At 40.7% G+C, this 17,731-nt stretch overlaps 1 protein-coding gene across 6 annotated transcripts in view; it reads right to left on the minus strand.

Annotated features, from left to right (window-relative positions):
• The window catches only part of LIN54 (lin-54 DREAM MuvB core complex component), a 61,633-nt gene that overhangs the window by 9,914 nt on the left and 33,988 nt on the right, over positions 1–17,731 (minus strand). For 3 of the 6 annotated variants that reach the window (XM_043545611.1, XM_037896768.2, XM_027827957.3), the window contains exons 3-8: positions 15,326–15,446; positions 10,612–10,757; positions 10,332–10,490; positions 2,209–2,425; positions 539–612; positions 153–350 (exon numbers count right to left, since the gene is read on the minus strand). In XM_043545611.1, coding sequence (XP_043401546.1) covers positions 153–350; positions 539–612; positions 2,209–2,425; positions 10,332–10,490; positions 10,612–10,757; positions 15,326–15,446 — 915 coding nt within the window. The remainder of the gene's footprint in view (positions 1–152; positions 351–538; positions 613–2,208; positions 2,426–10,331; positions 10,491–10,611; positions 10,758–15,325; positions 15,447–17,731) is intronic. The other 3 variants (XM_043545614.1, XM_037896769.2, XM_043545613.1) reach the window with 2 other exon arrangements.

The following is a 17,731-nucleotide window of genomic DNA, read 5'->3' on the forward strand; positions in this document are numbered from 1 at the left end:
TCTTTTTCATTCTGATTCTTGACTATGTTTTGGCAAAGGACAAGCCAAAGCCCTAAACTGAAGGAAGGGATCAAGAACATTAACACAAATGTAGGATGCCTTCTACAATTACTTCTGTAATTTCATCATTTTGCCCCGTGCAAACACCATACCTGAGTGACGTATTGAGCTGGAAGAACTGCATAGCCTACATTTCCTGTGCCGGGTGCTGGCGCCAGCACAGTGCCCGGCGGGAGGTTAGTGAGGTTTGGCTGTATCTGTGGCAGTGGAGTAGCTGGCATAATAAGTCTCTGTTGTGGCTGACTAGTAGTAACTATCTGTGAAGTTGGGTTGATTGGTTTGGGCACCACCTGGAAAGAGAAGAAATCTTTATGACATTGTCAACATACCTTTCTTTATCCGCTGCAGAAAACTACACTGTACATTTAAAAAAAGATAAGAATCCATGCAGAACAATATTTTACCTCCAGAGTCAGAATTTTGACATCTGTTTGCCCGCTGAAATGAGACTACAATATGGATTTCAAGTTGAACTCACCTGTTTGACAGTCTGAGCTGGTACTATTGGGACAGACATCCGCACTGGCGTTGCATTCACCACCACTGGCTTAGCTGGTTAAAAGAAACAATATCACATGTCACACTATATGTGCATATTTATAAAGAGTCTCTAGAATTTAATCCTGAAGCAATTTATCACTTTCGCATACATAGAATAAACACTTATTTTTGTGTGTAAGATGGTGGGGTTTATTGCCTTTTTTAAATGTATTTTGGTTATGCTTGTGACATTTTATTTGGGTTCCATCCTGTTTATTTTAGTTTTATTTACTGTTCTATGTGTTTTTACATTTTAACTTGTGCACTGAGAGTGGACTTAATTTATAAAGTGATTATTTTATTACAATTTTTTCCAGAAGCTCTTTGAAAATAGAGCTAAACCTGTTATTTGCAGGAAACACAGTACTGCAAGCAATTGCCAGCTGATTCTCTAGATCTCTCTCATTTAGGCCCCAGTCAAGCACTGACACACATGAGAAGCACCGATGAATGATGGTTACTCAAGCGCATAAAGAGAAATGTGTGTTTGGCAGGATCAGGTCCTGGGAGAATACTGGTAGGTCAAAAAAACCTAAGCTTTTTTTAAAACCAGTGTTACTGTAAGGAACAAGGGAATTTTAAAACTGGTTTAACTCTTCACTATTTATGCTGGTTGTCCAAGTGGAAAGAAAGAAATGCAAAAACTAACTGAAAACAGACTAGTCAGTTTCACTCTAATCTATTTCACTTTCAATTTACCATAGTATTAGCACTAGGCTGCAATGTCTGCACTAAAACATTACAGGATTTTATTTTCTATTGGAATTTATCTTAAAGTTTGGTCAAAGTTTGTTTTCAACAAAACCTAAATTTAGGGTCAAATTGGATCTTACATTTTCCCCTTAAACAAGGCTCTCTAGGCAGCCTTTTCTCCCCTAATTTTGCTCACCAACTCATTCCCCTTGCCCCTTCAATTTATGCCAACATAATGTATTTACTAAATATTCAGTACTGCCACCTAGCCAACTGCACACATTTAAGACCAACAGTTCTTATCAGTCTGTGTGCAGAGCTCCTCTTGGCATTAGTGGCAGTGGTTTGTAAATATGCGCAGGGGAGAACAGGCATGAAATCTTCTGTTTGCTACTGTCCATTCCATCACCACCATCAGAAAATGCATGGTAAAAACAAGGGGTACTTTGCAGTTCTAATCACTGTCTATCAAAGGATCTCAACAAGCCGGGCAAACATTAATTAATCCTCACAACATCCCAGTGTGGCATGTATGGTACTGCCCAGATTTCACATTTGGGCATGCTGAGGCAGGGACAGGGTATCAGACTTGCAACAATCCCCCAACAAGCAGATGAGTGGCCGACATTCTTCCCTGGGAACAACAGCATATTAGGCACCCCAGGAGCCAGTCTCCAGGGAATGAGGAGTTCAACATCAGAGCACTTCCAAATGCATCCTGGAGTTGGTAATGGGATACAGAGCCTTTCAAAGCCAGGTGCCTGGTACAAAACTAGCGCGTCTGGCCAGGGCCACAGATTTATATCATTTGACAGTTATTTACCCTTTGTGTGTGTGGGGGGGGGTGTTATATTTGTTAGTGCTTAATAAACTAAATTAGACAAATAAAATAGGGTATGAATTGACACCACTGACCTTGCTGAAGAGGCTGTGTGTTGGTACTAGGATTCTGACTGGCTGACTGGGTTGAACTGTTGGCTGTTGTGGCCGTAACAAGTCTGACATAATGGAATTTGCTTCCAGGTACCTGAATCTGCTGAACATTGGGGGCCGTTGCCAAGGGAATTATGGTCTTAAATTGAGATGTACTCACTCCTCCCACAGTGAAGGTCTGTACTGCTGACTTCACAGCCTGTTAAACAACACAGGCAGCACAAAGTTACCTGACAGTGGTACGGAGGTGTCACCATTTCTATCCCTATATTTGCTCGTGAACAATTCATTAACCTGCCCAGTAGCTCTGTGAAGCATGTCACTATTATCAACTAAAACCTGAGGCACAGCAAGATTAAGTCCCCAGGCCACAGAGGGAGCCGGTAGCAGGGCCAAGGGAGCTCGGTCCCATTCTCAAGCCATTATACCAGACTCCCAAATAACCAGAATCATTTATATAAGCAAAACCAACTGTCCCTCAATCAAGAGCCAATGTCAAATAAACAAAGACTCTACAGCAGACAGTTTGAGAAAGAGCTTTCCCCAAATTACTGTGAATAAAAACAAAATCAATTTTATGATTTTTCAGTCCGTGTGGAAGTGGATGTCCCACACTCGCACTGTCACTCCACCACTCAGCTCTACATATGTAGAACATCCCCTTCCACAGCTCAGTACAGGAAGCCTACATGTCACCCTGCAGCCTCCAACTGGAAATGGAACTGAGGCTGTGAGCCTTGAGGCTTTGAAGCAGTGGGCAATTGTGTGTGGGCTGGCTAAGGACAAAAAGGAAGTAACGGGAAGTACTGAGAACATGGTAAACAAGTTTAAATCCATGAAATCACTAGCAGAAGCCAGAGTAAAAAACATTTTAAAAAGGGGAGAGGAAGCAGGAAAGGAATTTGGTAGGCAGCATGCACGTGAAATTGCAGTCGAGGACAGCAGTACATTTAGAACATGTGAGACTTCATTATTTCAGGCTTTTCCCAATCTACACACTGAGTAGAGAGCATGTGTTTATTTTAAATATACACATTTGCTGCTCACCTGACTTCCTCAATCACTGCTTACAACTTTTCCAACCTCCCCATCTCTCAAACTCCAAACCTTGACTCCCTTATTTTCCTCCTCTCCTCACATCCAGGCTCTTACAAAACTTGTTCCTTCTTCCTCCGTAATATTTCTAAAATCTGCTCTTTTCTCTTCAGTCCCACTGCCAAAATTTTGATTCATGCCATGAAACTGTCTTGTCTAGATGGGCTATTTCCATTTCTTTTCCAGCCTGGCTGCCTACTCCCTCCTCATCTTCCAACTTTCAGCAGCTACAGTTCTGAGCAGAAGCGAAGTCCAGATCTACTTATATTTCACTGAAAGCATAAACCCACTCAATACATTTTATAAGAAAGTTGTTTCTTGGGGTATTTTTAATATCTTTTTGTGCTGTAACCTTAATTATCAAGAGCAATGCAGAGTAAACATCATCTGTAATCATAGCTATAGCTAAGGTGTTGTTTCCATAGACAGACCAATGTGGGCAGAGAATTTCCTCTCTTCCTTTCAGAGAGGACCAGTGTCAGAGAACGACTTTGCTACTATATGAAATGTAATGTGTGTTCTTTAAAGGACGTGATCCAAATCTCGTGGAAGACAGTGGAAACCTTTCATTGTTTCCATGAACTTTGGATCAGACCCTGAAAGCTATAACATTCAGGTGACTTAATTATGGTCCATTGATTGCTTGTATCCAAGCAATAACCAACAGTTCATTAAACAAAGGTTTAAAAAGGGAGCAGGATTTGATCTGAGAATGAGATCTAGGGTGTATTTAAGCCCTTAAACAACAATTCATACGATCAAATATACACATAATGGAGTGAGAAAACAGTCAAGACCAGGCTGAGTCACTGGTATTGTACAATTTCTCAGGGAGCCCAGAACTATGGGTGACCTTGTTACCCCTCTGCCTTAGCAAAAGAGACTTGTTGGAACTAAACAAACAGACAGGGAGATAGGTTTCAGAGTGGTAGCCGGGTTAGTCTGTATCAGCAAAAACAACGAGGAGTCCTTGTGGCACCTTAGAGACTAACAAATGTATTTGGGCATAAGCTTCTATGGGCTAGAACCCACGACCAAACAATCTCCTCCAAAGCGCTGCCAACTTTTACTATGACTATGTCTTCACTACCCACCGGATCATCGGGTAGTGATCGATCTATCAGGGATCGATTTTATCGCGTCTTGTCTAGACACGATAAATCGATCCCCAAATTGACACCTGTACTCCACCTCGGCAGGAGGAGTAAATGGAGTCAACAGGGGAGCCGCCACGGTCGACTCGCCGCCGTGAAGACGGCCAGGTAAGTGGAACTAAGATACTTCGACTAAGTTGCATATCTTAGTTTGAACCCCCCCCCCCCCCCCGTAGCACAGGCTTAAGTCTAGCTGGTGACACTTTATGCACCCTAGTCCCCAAACCTCCTGAAAGAGCATTTCTCTGCAATATCCAGCCCGTCACTGGATGCTCACAGAAATTACCAAGTAGTTCACCTGAGAATTCACGCTTTAGTATTACAACACTGAGAAGAACTTACAAGTAAAACCAAGAATAAAATTTATTGACAAAGAACAGAGAATTAAGTGATATTAAGCAAAGCTAATAGAAACAGATGTGGTTACAAATAAAACAAAAAATATAACATGCTTCTACAAGAAGAGAACTTAACTTTAGCAAGTTAATCTTATCGAAAAAGGTCTCTCACCTAAAACTTTTCCTGGAGTGCTTGCTAGTATTCAGTTATACCAGGAGCCAGATTTTCAAGAGTCACCTACACCCTACAAGAGGTTTCCTCAGAATAAGGATAAACATAATGTCTTTTGCCACTCTTCTTACAAGCCAGTTCACCTTTGAAATGTATCCTTTGAAGCATAACTCCTGACAAAGTCTCTCTCCCACACTGTTTGTTCTTTGGGGTGTAGATGTCAAGCTGTCTATGTTGATCTTCAGTTAATTTGCTTTTCCTATTGCCTCGGTATGCAAATATAATCCCCATTGTCTTTGGCTAAACCTGCTTAATTTACATCAGAGACAGGGGGAGATAAATATCTTCCCCTCCTGGCTGGAAGAAAACAAGTTTTTTTCTTTGGTTACAGACTTAACTTAAAGCATAATATCAGGAAATATCCCTAATTTCTCCTATAGTGTTAATACATACATTTCACTTCTAATACATTGGTCATGAATATTATTGTTTTCATATGATACCTTACATAACATTCTTTATAGATAAATGCCATGACAGTAAATGCTTTAGGTGCAGTGAGTTTTCAGGTCTGATAGGAGTTGCTGTTACATGACAATGAACCCTTTGCCAATTGACGGTAAGAGCCCCTCACTGTCTCAAGTGTATTCAGCACATAAGCTTACATATAAAGCTCGTCTCCCTCACTAACAGAAGCTGGTCCAATAAAAGATATTATGTGATCCACCTTGTCTCTCTTATATCCTGGGACCCACACAGCTACAACAACACTGCATGCAGCATGTTTCTGGACAGTTACAAGACACCTTGGAAAGGGATGATAGGTAGATGGCTGAATAAAGTGTGATTTCACGTCATGTTAATTGCAACAAAATTAACAGACTATAAACAAATAAAATTAACAAACCTTTACTGTTGTGAAAGGAATCTATCTGAGTAAGGATGAGAGACTTGCCATGCTTATACCTGTTTCCATCACCTCACACTGACTCAGACATTCCAAGCTTCAAAGTGACACACAGACAGAGCGACAATCTTGGAATTTTATTGTACAGATACCTCATTCACAGAAAGTCATTAGCGTTCAACTGTCACTCCAGAATAACATTCAATGTAGTTAATTATATGATCTTTAATAAAATCAAGCCATTTTGTTTCCATAAGCACACAACTGCAGAAGATCCATACTCTGAGGTCAGGCAATTAGAACATATGGCCATACACTAGTCCTTTTTAATAAGCAGCCCATAAACTTTGCTAGGCTGAAATACAGTGAGGGATTGCTCATGTGGGATGATCCTAAGCAGACAATTTTCTGCAAGTCAGCAACCAAGTTTACCGCTAAATGAATAACGTAACTGAGCAGAGGTGGAAGTCATCAGGTTCAGCATATATTGCCGTTTCGTATTTTAGCAACACAGACTTATTGGCAAATTTAAACACCAACAAGAAAAGGCTATTTTCAGAGTAAAGAGAAGCAAAAATGAAGACTCAGTTCTTACATACAAGGAGACCCCTTTGGAAATCTAACTGTGCTGCTTCGCTTAATGTGAAACCCATTTATTTTGCTTTAGAGCTAACCAAAAATGTTCCATTAAGTGCCTAGAAGTCACATTTTTACATTACACAGATGCATGGCTATTTTCAGAAGGGGCTGGTTTTCCTGCAATAAGAAGGTTTTTTCCGGCGATAAAAGACTAAGTTAATATTTTGACTCTTGATGAGACCCGAAGGAAGTTCCCTTCCCAGAAAGAGCCAGCATAACATCCAATATACCTAATATCACACTTCATAAGTTTTGCTGGGAATTGTGACCCACCAGACAGTGCCAGAACATGCACCCTGTGGCAAGACCACAACAATCCCTCCAACATAAAAAGCCCACGCCTACACTATACAATCAACATATAGTGTGAAACAAAGTCTTTGGAGGACAGTCTATAAACGGATGTCTTAGTCTGACACAAAAACCACAGTCCTTCCTGAAGAGAATATAGAAAAAGCACCAACGAGTCCTTGAAGAGAAAGATCTGAGCCCTTAGCTCATGCTTCAGTAACAGCTTTATCAGGCATGGTATTTGGAAGAAGCAAGTAACCATAGCTATTTGTGGATATTTTGGTTCATCTTGGGCAAAGCAATCATTGCCACACTAGGTTTTCCTCTGATGAACTGTGCTATTGGAATATATAGCCACTAGGCTGCGCTGAAGAGGCTGTCTTTCTTAACCTGTTTGCAGTGTTGTTGTGGCCGAGTTGGTCCCAGAATATTAGAGAGACTAGATGGGTGAGGGAATATCTTTTACTGGACCAATTTCTGTTGATGAGAGAGACAAGCTTTCAAGCTACACAGAGTTCTTATTGGAAAAGGTACTCAGTGTGTCACAACTAAATAGAAGGTGGAACAGTTTGTTTAGCATAAGTAATTAACAGGGGAGCATGGATCAGCATTCATGTTGTGCTCCAAGTCAGTACCTGGCCTGGGTCTGGGCAGCTAATGATCCAACCAGCAGACCAAATTCGGTGATGAATCCTGGTCATGTGCCAGAGGAGGCACGTTGCACATACTCTAAGAAGAAGTAGTTAACATATTTTAAGGGAGCATTCAAAGTGAAGTGGCCAGTTAACACCTCTGCAGTCATAGGATGGAAAAGCAGGGGTCAGTGGCTTACGGATTTACAATGATTTGTAACCCCCTAAACCCCCTTTTTTGTCCTATGACTGCAGAGGTGTTTATGGGCCACTTCACCTTGAATGACCTCTTAGAATGTGTTAATGACTTAAACAATTTGTTTCATCTTGTATTTAGCTGTGACAGTCTAAGTACCTTGCCCAGACCTGAAGAAGAGTTTGTGTAGCTCAAAAGCTTGTCTCTCTCACCAACAGAACCTGGTCCAATAAAAGACATTCTCACCCACCTTGTCTTTCTTAACCTGGTCAGACACACTGGCCACTCTTGGTAGTGAGACAACCTTGAGAGAGAACTGGTTCACCAAAAGAAACAATTTTTTTTAAGCTGAGCTAGAATGTTTATTGGGGTTGTGTTGTCCCATGTTCCTGTTTATCTTCAGCACTGCATGGTGCTTCGTACTATAAGGATAATTATGGAGTGTCTGAGATGAAATTTAAAAGGGAAAAAATGAAAGGAAGAAGAAACCACCTAACAGAGGTGTTAGTGATGTCTTGTTATACCACACAACAAGCCAACAGCCAGCTCTAAAGATAGACAATTGAGCCACCCAGTGTTCGTTCCAGACGTCCAGAAGTATAAAGTCTCTATTATGCATCAGCAAAAACGACGAGGAGTCCTTGTGGCACCTTAGAGACGAATACATTTATTTGGGCATAAGCTTTTGTGGCCTAAAACCCACTTCTTCATTTGCTGATACAGACTAATATGGCTACCATTCGGAAACCTATTATGCATCAGAAGCTTGTATTATCTCTAGCTTTTGGAGCAATCAGACAAAGAGATGCTGTTTGGAAATCCCTTATTACCATATATAGTACAACAGAGTATCATCTGGCAAATGTATAGCAGTTTGGGGAGATACTCGATTCTTTTCTACAGCATACTCTGCAAGCACAAACTGTGGACAGCTTTCTCCATTTTCAGCTCTGATTCCTTTTGTGAGTGAAATATTTGTTCATCCTAAAAAGGGCATGGGACTGGATGCTGGATGAAGCAAAAAAGATTAAGAGTTTGATTTCACTAGATGTTAGATTCCAGTTCTGGTTTTAAATCAGCTTTTGCACTAGTTTCATGAGTGCCTTTGAGATCAAGGCTCCATGTCCATTGTTCCCAGGTACTCGAGGATTACAATATGTGTGGAACATAATATGCCAAAACGAGAGACCTGCTGTATTTTGACCAAGTGTTCTCAGTGAAAACAGAGTAGCAGCCTTAACTCTTTCCTTACTTGTGTGTGTTTGTCCCTTATTACTTACACAAATTGATGAAGGTATTCTGCTGCTAAAATTCAATTTACTCAACCACAATCCAGGCTTCTTTCCAGTCCTTAATAAAATAAGATGCAAACCAGATAATAACATCTGCCTAATAAAGCTCAAGTAGCACAAAGATGAGAGTAACAAATATCTACAGAGATAAATAAGTGAGTTTTGGCAGAAGTGCTGTGTACTGAAGCTATAGGCTCCTGCAATACACAGCCTAAAACTTGGTATGAGTTTTAATCTTCACTATAGGCCCAATTCTGCAGGCTCTTTGGGTGCAGAACTCCCATTGATTTCTACAGGAGTTCATGTGTGAAGCAGCTGTACAATCAGGACTTGTAGTGGGGCAACTTGATAGTGTGTTAATACCAAGTAAAATAAAAGAAAAATTAAACAGAGAAGATATGAAATAGACACTGAATCAGTTTGCAAAGTTATGAGGGAAAACCTCCATTCCCCAAAAGGATCAAAGGGCTCACTCTGCACCTTCTTCAGCTGATTTTCAGCTGATTTTGAACACATTACTCCTTTTCCACTCACAACAAAATGTGGAAGAAGTGTCAGGTTTTCAAAAACAGCCTTTGCTATCACATTGTATTCAACAGCCTGAAAATCCTGAGTTCACTGTCACTGGTTTGGCCTGCTCCAAGACTTCTGTATTTGTGGAAGACACCACGGTTTGAAAGAAGAAACAATGCTGTATAAAGAAATGGAACAGCCTTACAGATTAGGGCTTGATTTGTGGAAAGCAGAGTGCCCACAATCTCCCAGGAGGTTTGCAAAACCTCTGAGATTCAAGCCCTACATTCTGAACTCTCCCTTAAACCCAAGCATCTAGTGAAGGTGCCACGTAAGTGCCTCCAGACGGAAAATGATTTGCAGCACCTCCTAGTAACTGCCGTTCTTACTTTTATTTAGCCATATTTCAGTTTCTATCATTTTGATGAGACAAAATAATGCCACATTTGTGCAGTTCTAAGAGGCAGGAAAATAGCCTAAAGCAAATGTAACGCAGTCAAACCAAAAAGAGAGAGAGGCTTTCTACAGCTAATCAGTAAAACAAGTTTAAAGTCCTATTTACATACTTATAGATTTAGCTTCTGTTCTTCTCCTATTTAAAAAGCAGCTGATGGACCATTCAATTCCCCAGCTTTGATAAGTCACTGTCTAACTGCCTGGCTTCCCTCTGCATGCTTAGTGATCTCAGATTTAATAGCATTCATTTTGGCTCTTGGGTAGTAAGACTGCTTGCTCCACAGGTGATGCTTCTGGTGTCTGGCAGTCCCCATAAACAAGAACACCCTGTGACAGCTGAGTGCTCTCAGACAGAGAGTGGAAATTGCAGCTGACTCATGGAAGATAAAACTGTACAGTACAAGGAAAGCCAATATATACCTGAGCAGTTGTATGGTTGACTATGGCCTTGCCAGGGGAAGAGGGTGCTGACTGCTGCACTGTGAGGATCTGCTGTCCTAAAGCTACATTCAGAGGAACACCCACTGTCTTCTGAGGGGAGTTCGGAGGCTGCGAGGCCACCGACACCACTGTCAACTGCTGAGCAAAATGAAGAAGCTGATTAAATTCATTCTGAAGTAAACAATTGCACAGTACTAGAGCTTCTTCAGTGCACTGCATACATACACACCACACTTACGCAAAAGGCAAGGTGTTTTACCTTATTAGGGGACTTCAGCGGGGAGATAGCTATTTTATTAGGTGTCTGTTGCGTTGTAGAACTTAAAGAAGGCCCAATAACTCCACTCTCAGAGATGGTTATGGTCTTTGGTGGCGTTCCCGGAGCAGTCTGTGAAAGAACCCTACCTGTAAACAAGAGGCACAAGGTCACCCTAATTACTTGTATGTTTGTTTGTGACAGCCTCACAAGCAAAAGGTTTCTTTCCATATCATGGATGCTAACAGAATGCCGATGCACCTTGACACCACCTCAAAGGGAAAGTTACCTTGATATCATTGGAGCGACACTATATTATCTAGATCATGTTTAATAGGGAGTGACACCAATATTATTTAGATTATGTTTAATGGGCAAATAGTCAGAGGAAAACCACCTTAAAAGCAAGCACATTGCTTTTGGGAGTTTTCCAAATAAACCTCATGTCTAAATATACCTTGAAAAGTTAAATTTACATTGACATCTTCAATATGTTTCACTGATGATTCCTTACTCCCAGAGCTAAGTTTTAGCTCAATTTTCTCTGCACTACTCTGACATCATGGTGCCCTACACAAAAAGCTAGTTCTGGCAAGAGACTTACTATCACCCTGCCCCAGCCTTCTTGATAAATGCCTGCTGCGCAAACACCCAGAGATTTTCCCGTTTTTCAGGAAGACAAGCATACTCAGAAGATGCTTCTGAGTATTCAGTACAACCCACTGAAAGATTAAAAAGCCAATCAGCAAAAATGAGCTATTTTAGGACGGCGAGGGGAGGTTTTGTTAGTTTATCTGTAGACATTAGTTGTAAGTTTGTTCCTTCAGGATTTGTTTCTTGTATTTTATGTATCACTGAGCAATGTAAATGTGCTATCCCCAGATCAAAGTGCAATCTGAATAAACATCTGCTCCTAGATGACAGGCAATGGTAACAAGACTAAACAAGTGGCACCAAAATCTCATCTCTATTTCTATTAGAAAACATGGAGGGTCATAAACCCTTTCACAAACAGCTTGATGCTGGCAAGTGCACTGCTGATTTAGCCCCGCTGCCCTATCAACAGGACATAAAGAACGCAACAGAGCAGAAGTGGTGGAAAGCAGGAGGTGACGCTCATATGGGACTGACTTTATATTGGTAAGAAATATTTCGTAAAATAGGGACACAAGTATCCAACCTCATTGTTAATTCTAGCGGGATTTTTTCATTTGCATTCACTTTAGGAGGGATATAATTAAGGAGTTTAGGCCCCAAAACTGGCAGTCTGCATGAGGTCATAATCCATTTTTCTTAGATTGCTTTTAGAAAAAAAGAAAATCCAAAGTTAACAGGCCTGTTTTGACAGCTCCACAGAAAAAGTATGAGCTCCTCTGCAGGCTCTACAGCAGGACTGTGATCAAGGTCTCCCAAAGGGAGGCACCAGACTAGCTGAGGGGGTGCATAAGAACTGTGGGAGGGTGGGAAAAAAACTGCACCACTCTAGATCTACACACGCCTCTGTGATAGCTGGCTCCTTAAAAGCCTTCTCACCCTGCTCCTGCAGCAACCCCTGGGAACAGGTCATGTGTACGAGCAGCAGCTCAGGAGCCTAACCTTCTCTTCTCCTAGCAGGCAGCCCAGGCTGACACAGCGACCACTGGGCGCCCACACTGAGTAGCTTAGGGCTACTGTGGCCCAATCTCACTTCCAATGAAGTCAATGGAAACACACCCATTAATTTCAATAGGAGTTAGATCCGGCCCAGGGGCAGTGGTGGGAAATTGGTGAGAGACAGAACAAAAACTGAAATAAAACAAAATAATTAAAATGGAAATAAAAAGGCGAAACGGTGGCAATTGGAGTCAGAATGCAGAGCAAGAAACGATGACACTGGGAAAATTGGTGGGACACCAGTCCACCATCTATTGCAAATGGATGCTCCAACGGGAATGGGAACTACTGAGATCAACTGCTCCCCTGTGCTCACATCTTCCATGTACAATAGCACCAAATATTTAAAAAGCCAAGTTACTTTCCCCTGCATTTTTGATCAAGATGAAAGTATTTGCTCTACAGGCAAGGGACAAAGACAAGAGAAAGAATTAAGCAGTAAGATGACAGACGTATGACTTTCTGCATACGTCAACAGAGTTCCACAACCCCCTTGAAACAACATTATCCTAGTGAAAAATCCCCTCCCCCAGGAGGATATACACAAGACTAAAAAATGATCTAAGTTTAGTAAAAATGTACAATAAAAAAATACAACTTCATTGTTACTAATAGCCCTTAAAGAAACATGATGTTCTTACACACATGATATAAAAACCTCACCTTCAATACTTTTCAATGTTTCCAGTTTGTTTTTCTGAAGACAGCAGCTTTCTCCTTCTCTGTCTATCCCCTGAGCACCACTCTTGTTTTTCCTTCCTTCCTTCCTAATTGGAAGGCTCACTGTTTACATTTACTTAAAACTTTAGGAAGCTAAAAGCTAGAAGTTGTAAGATCCTCCCAGTCAGCTTAAAAAATATCAGCAAGCACACGTGCCACACCCTCTCTGTGAGTGAAGGCCAAAGACTCTCTCAGATGGCAAGCTTGGTGAACACATCTTTAAAAACACTTTTCCCCTTTTCAGAGCAGGAGTTCCACCTATCAGTGATGCTCTTCTTGCATGGACTGGGAGAAAGAAGTCCTGATTCTAGCACATTGGTTTAAAAGAAAAATGAAGTTGAAATACAAATCTTTTAAAAAAAACTAAATTAATTGTCAATTTTGTGTTTCTGTTCCAATACTGCAGTGGAAACAGACTTAGCAGAAATTATAAAATGGCATGTTCTTACATGTAAATTTCTTGCTATGGTCCTGGTCTTAGCTAATTTCCACTCTTTCATATATTATTAGTGAAAATTTAATATGGTTTTGTGCAAGGGTTTTGTTTTTTTTTGTTGTTTTTTTTTTGGGGGGGGGGGGGGTTAAGGTGTATAAATACAATTAATAAACTTCCCATCTAGAAGTTTAAGACCAAATTTTCAGAAAGCGGAGAAAGGAAAGCAGAAGCTACTTTCTTTCAGAAAAACATGGAAACCTGGAAAAGACAGAAATACTACTTAAACTGAAAATCAGGTGCAGGAGTAAGGAACAGAAAGCAAAGCCAGATAAGAAAAGGGTGGTAATTCATATCACATGCAGCTTATATGGATAGAAAGTTAAAAGGAACCTTGCAGAGATAGTTGTGTCTTTTCATGGGCCACTCAAGGCCTCAATCCTGCAAAGATTTATGCATAAAGTTCAGTATGTCATCAGACTTCACAGGACTGGGGCCTACGTGACTCTCTCAGAAGTTGAAGAAACACCTATTTCCAAGCTCCGCAGACTCCTTATCTTTCATATTTGTTTTAAGAGATAATTTACAGCATCTCCTAGATCTTATTTTTATATTTATGTTGGCAATACTCAACACTGAATGTATACATTGTCTCAGTGGTTCTCAAGCTTTTTTCATTTGCAGGACCCTAGAAGATTTCAAATGGCTTTGCGGACCCCTTTGGAAATCTACTGTCTGTATTATATATAGCTGAATTCTGTTCAGTCAGCTTTCAGACTAAGTCTTTCACGGACCCCTTAGATGTGGTCTGCAGACCACAGGCTGAGAACCACTGGTCTAGAAGAGCTGAAAGTACAAAATGGAGAGGGCAAAACCAAGCTGATTATTTCCCAAAGTAGAAAATCATTTCTCATCATGTTTGTTTATATTTATAGACATTTCTATGAAAGTAAGCACCTATACGTGGACACACCATGCAATTTCATTAAAGGGGCACTGTAAGCTTTAAAGTCACATTTCTGTCTGAAAATATTGTCTGCAACAAGTAATATTTACAATTACAATAAATGGAAAAGATTAGAGGAAAAAATAATTTACTTTCTTTTTTCAGTTCATTCACTTTACACATTTGCTAGCACTTTCTGCATACTGAATCTGTCAGTCCATTCTGTCTGTGAGGACTTTTTCCACATAGCATCAGGGAAAAGAAAAGCATCTTAAGAAAAAACAGAAGGTGAACTTGTACAACCATAAAAACTGGCAGGGGTACTCCAGGACAGGTGCAAAGACATTAAGCTATTTTTTAAACTCTAAGACTTCAAGTTGATTGTGTCCCTGCAACTGCTACACAGCATAGGATTTAAAAATAAGGAAGTGTGACCCAACACACCTGCTGATGAACTACATCAGTATACATTTATTGACCTAATTCATTCCCACTGTCTCAGAGACCTCATTCCAGGCTTTAGCCAAAAAAGCCAATGTTATTAATAAGATGCAATTTCCTTCTTACACACGATTGTGTGTTTAACATAATTTCAAAGTACTTACAGTCTTGGATAGCTTTTTTTGAATTGCATAAAAATAAATACTGTATTATCGATATCTGATCTGTTTAGTTTTTATTAGCAATTTTAAAGCTTATTAGCATGCAGATACTTTCACAGCTAGCAATCTGAATGACTGAGGTCTGATATAAAAAACAAAAACGTGCAGTTGTGGCATACCATCTTAAGCAGCTACATATTAGCTATAAGTTCTTTTAAACTTCTAAAATTCTGAAATGCGATGCACTTCACGTAGCATCAAAAGCTACAGTAAATGAACAGCAAGATTTGTATTCAGTATTGCCATTTCATTCCACAGCCCTTGAAAAACAGTACAGCAAAACAAGTCATAAAGAAGTACAACCTGCAATGACTGGCGACACTTGAGTTGTCTGTCCTGTAACCGCTTTGCTATTAATTGGTTTTGCAAAGATCAGCTTGGTGATTACTGGACCAGAAGTTGGTGTTCGAGTCTTCTTAGCAATCTGAAAGAGGGACATAGAGAGAGAGAGAAAAGAATTTTAAAATAACCTCATAGTGTTGGGATTTGAAATACAATTTTGCTAGGTTCCTAATAAAGGGGAGGGGACAACACTCATATAATTGAGCAGAAGTGATTCATCCATAATATTCTGCTGTTGTTTCCCTCCCATTCCAACCCCAATTTTTCCCTAGGGAGAGAATTAGGTTGTCATTAGTGCCATTTGGTCAGCCAGAGAAGTAAACAAAGGTGCAGCATAGCAAAACTATTTCTTTTCCAGATAGAGTAAATCTCTTCCAAAATATGTCTGGTCATAAAAGACCCTCGGGCAGAAGTCCTAAAATTGTTTCCACGCTCATCCAGAGTTTTATTTAAGAAGTTGAAGCATATTTGCGGATACGGAAGTGAGATTTTTAAAAAGTTATAACATTTCAAACAAGGTATTTATTCCTAGTCTGAGTCACTGAAGGAAACTGTGTTTTGGAAGCGTTGGTCCATGTATCCCAACCTGGCAGTATACTTCTACCGCACAGCTGGTGATGGAGAAACCATGTTCAGCATCTGTTGTAAGAAAACGCTATCGATCCCTGGGAACTTTTGACACTTACTTTTAAATAGCTGCAAATTTCTGGACACAGAAACAAAGGGTACTTTTTTCCTGCAGCAAACCTTCCATACCTGTGAAGACTGATTCAAGTCTTCGAAAATATGGCTTGATAAGAGACAGGTAATTTTAGTTGGTTGAGGGAGCTCAGGTCCAACCTAAGATTTATAAACAAGCCTTTCATCTCCCCATCCAATTTATGGAAATCAAAACCTGACCTCCTCAATAGAGCACTAGGTTGTGTTAGTGATCAAATCTGATACTGGTATCCAGCAGGAAAAGAGTTGTGGGTTACTGATTTAGAATTAAGGTACCTTTTTCCAGTAACTAGGATATATTTTAATTTGTTGGCCACAAAAGCTCCCTGCGGCTGTCTGTTATCAGTCAGCAGGTATAAATTGAGGCCCACGGCCTCAATATGCTAGATATGCAAGTAGGGATGGCTCTACCTTTAGCTTCTGGGCATTGTGTGGGGGCAAGGGTCAGAAGGGCCTATACTCTAAATGAATAGAAGGGGAATTGTGGGGGGATACGAGGACCCTTTGGAGGAAGAATGGGCTGGTTGCTGGTCCCCAAATACCAACAGGCAGATTGGGTGATAGTGGGAGAGCAGACCACATCTCTGTCCAGTTGTCCCTTAAGTTACAAGGTCATGGTCTAGTTCCTCCTTAGCCTCCCGCCATCGCGCCCCTCCTCCATTTCTGCCAATGGGATAAAAGAAGCCTACAATCTCACCTTGGGATGAGAAACATACAAACAGGATGTTCAAAGCCCCTTGGATCTTTCAGTCCACCCCCAAATAGTCATGCAGTGGAAAGAGGTAATGAAGCTGGAGTGTGTCAGTGGTGAAACACCTTGCGGTAAGAATGCCATTTCCATCTTTAAGAATATCCCCTCCTAATTATGTGTTTTTGGAAGTGAGCCAACTTGATTGGAGAAAAATTTTGGCTCACCTACTCTGGCACTCTGACCAAAAGTCAGCCCTGACAATGACCAGTGTGGTAGATTAGGAGTTTATTTTTCCCACTCAGCACCACCAGATTTACACCAGTGTAATTCCAATGACTTGAACAGAGTTGTCACGCCATAAAACTGACAGCAGAGTAGAGAATCAGGCCCTAAACTTGGGATCAAAACTATAATTACCTTTCACTCTAGAGTAACCTATGGAGAATAAAATCTGTGCACAATGCAAGAATTTGGATTTGTAACTTATGATTTTATATGGCTACAGTAAAGAGGCTGTTCAGAGGAAGTTATTGCCAAGTGGGCTAGTTTCTGTGATCTCCTATAGAAAACCCTAGTTATATCAATCACTGACTAAAAGCATTCATGATGTTTTGTTTTTTAAGAAATGCTGCAGTTTTAAAATTGATCTGCATCAGCACAGCATCAGCTCAGAGACCTTCAAACAAGAACTGGCAGTTGGGTCATTTCAGATCACAGCAGTGTACTCTGTGATACGAGTTATATAGCCAGCACCACTGGAGGAGTCAGGGCTCACATCTAGTGATGGCTGTGGGAGGCATTAGGCCTGTAACTGCCTGGAGGATCATCCTAGCACGTTGGCTGCCGTCCTTTTCAAGGCATTAAGTGTTACTGTCTTAACAATGAAACCTCCCTAGTAAAACAAACCGTGCCTCTGTCCTCCCTCAGCTGTACTCAGCCAACAGCAGCAAACATAA

This window comes from Chelonia mydas, chromosome 4, assembly GCF_015237465.2.
Source record: "Chelonia mydas isolate rCheMyd1 chromosome 4, rCheMyd1.pri.v2, whole genome shotgun sequence".
NCBI lineage: Eukaryota > Metazoa > Chordata > Testudines > Cheloniidae > Chelonia > Chelonia mydas.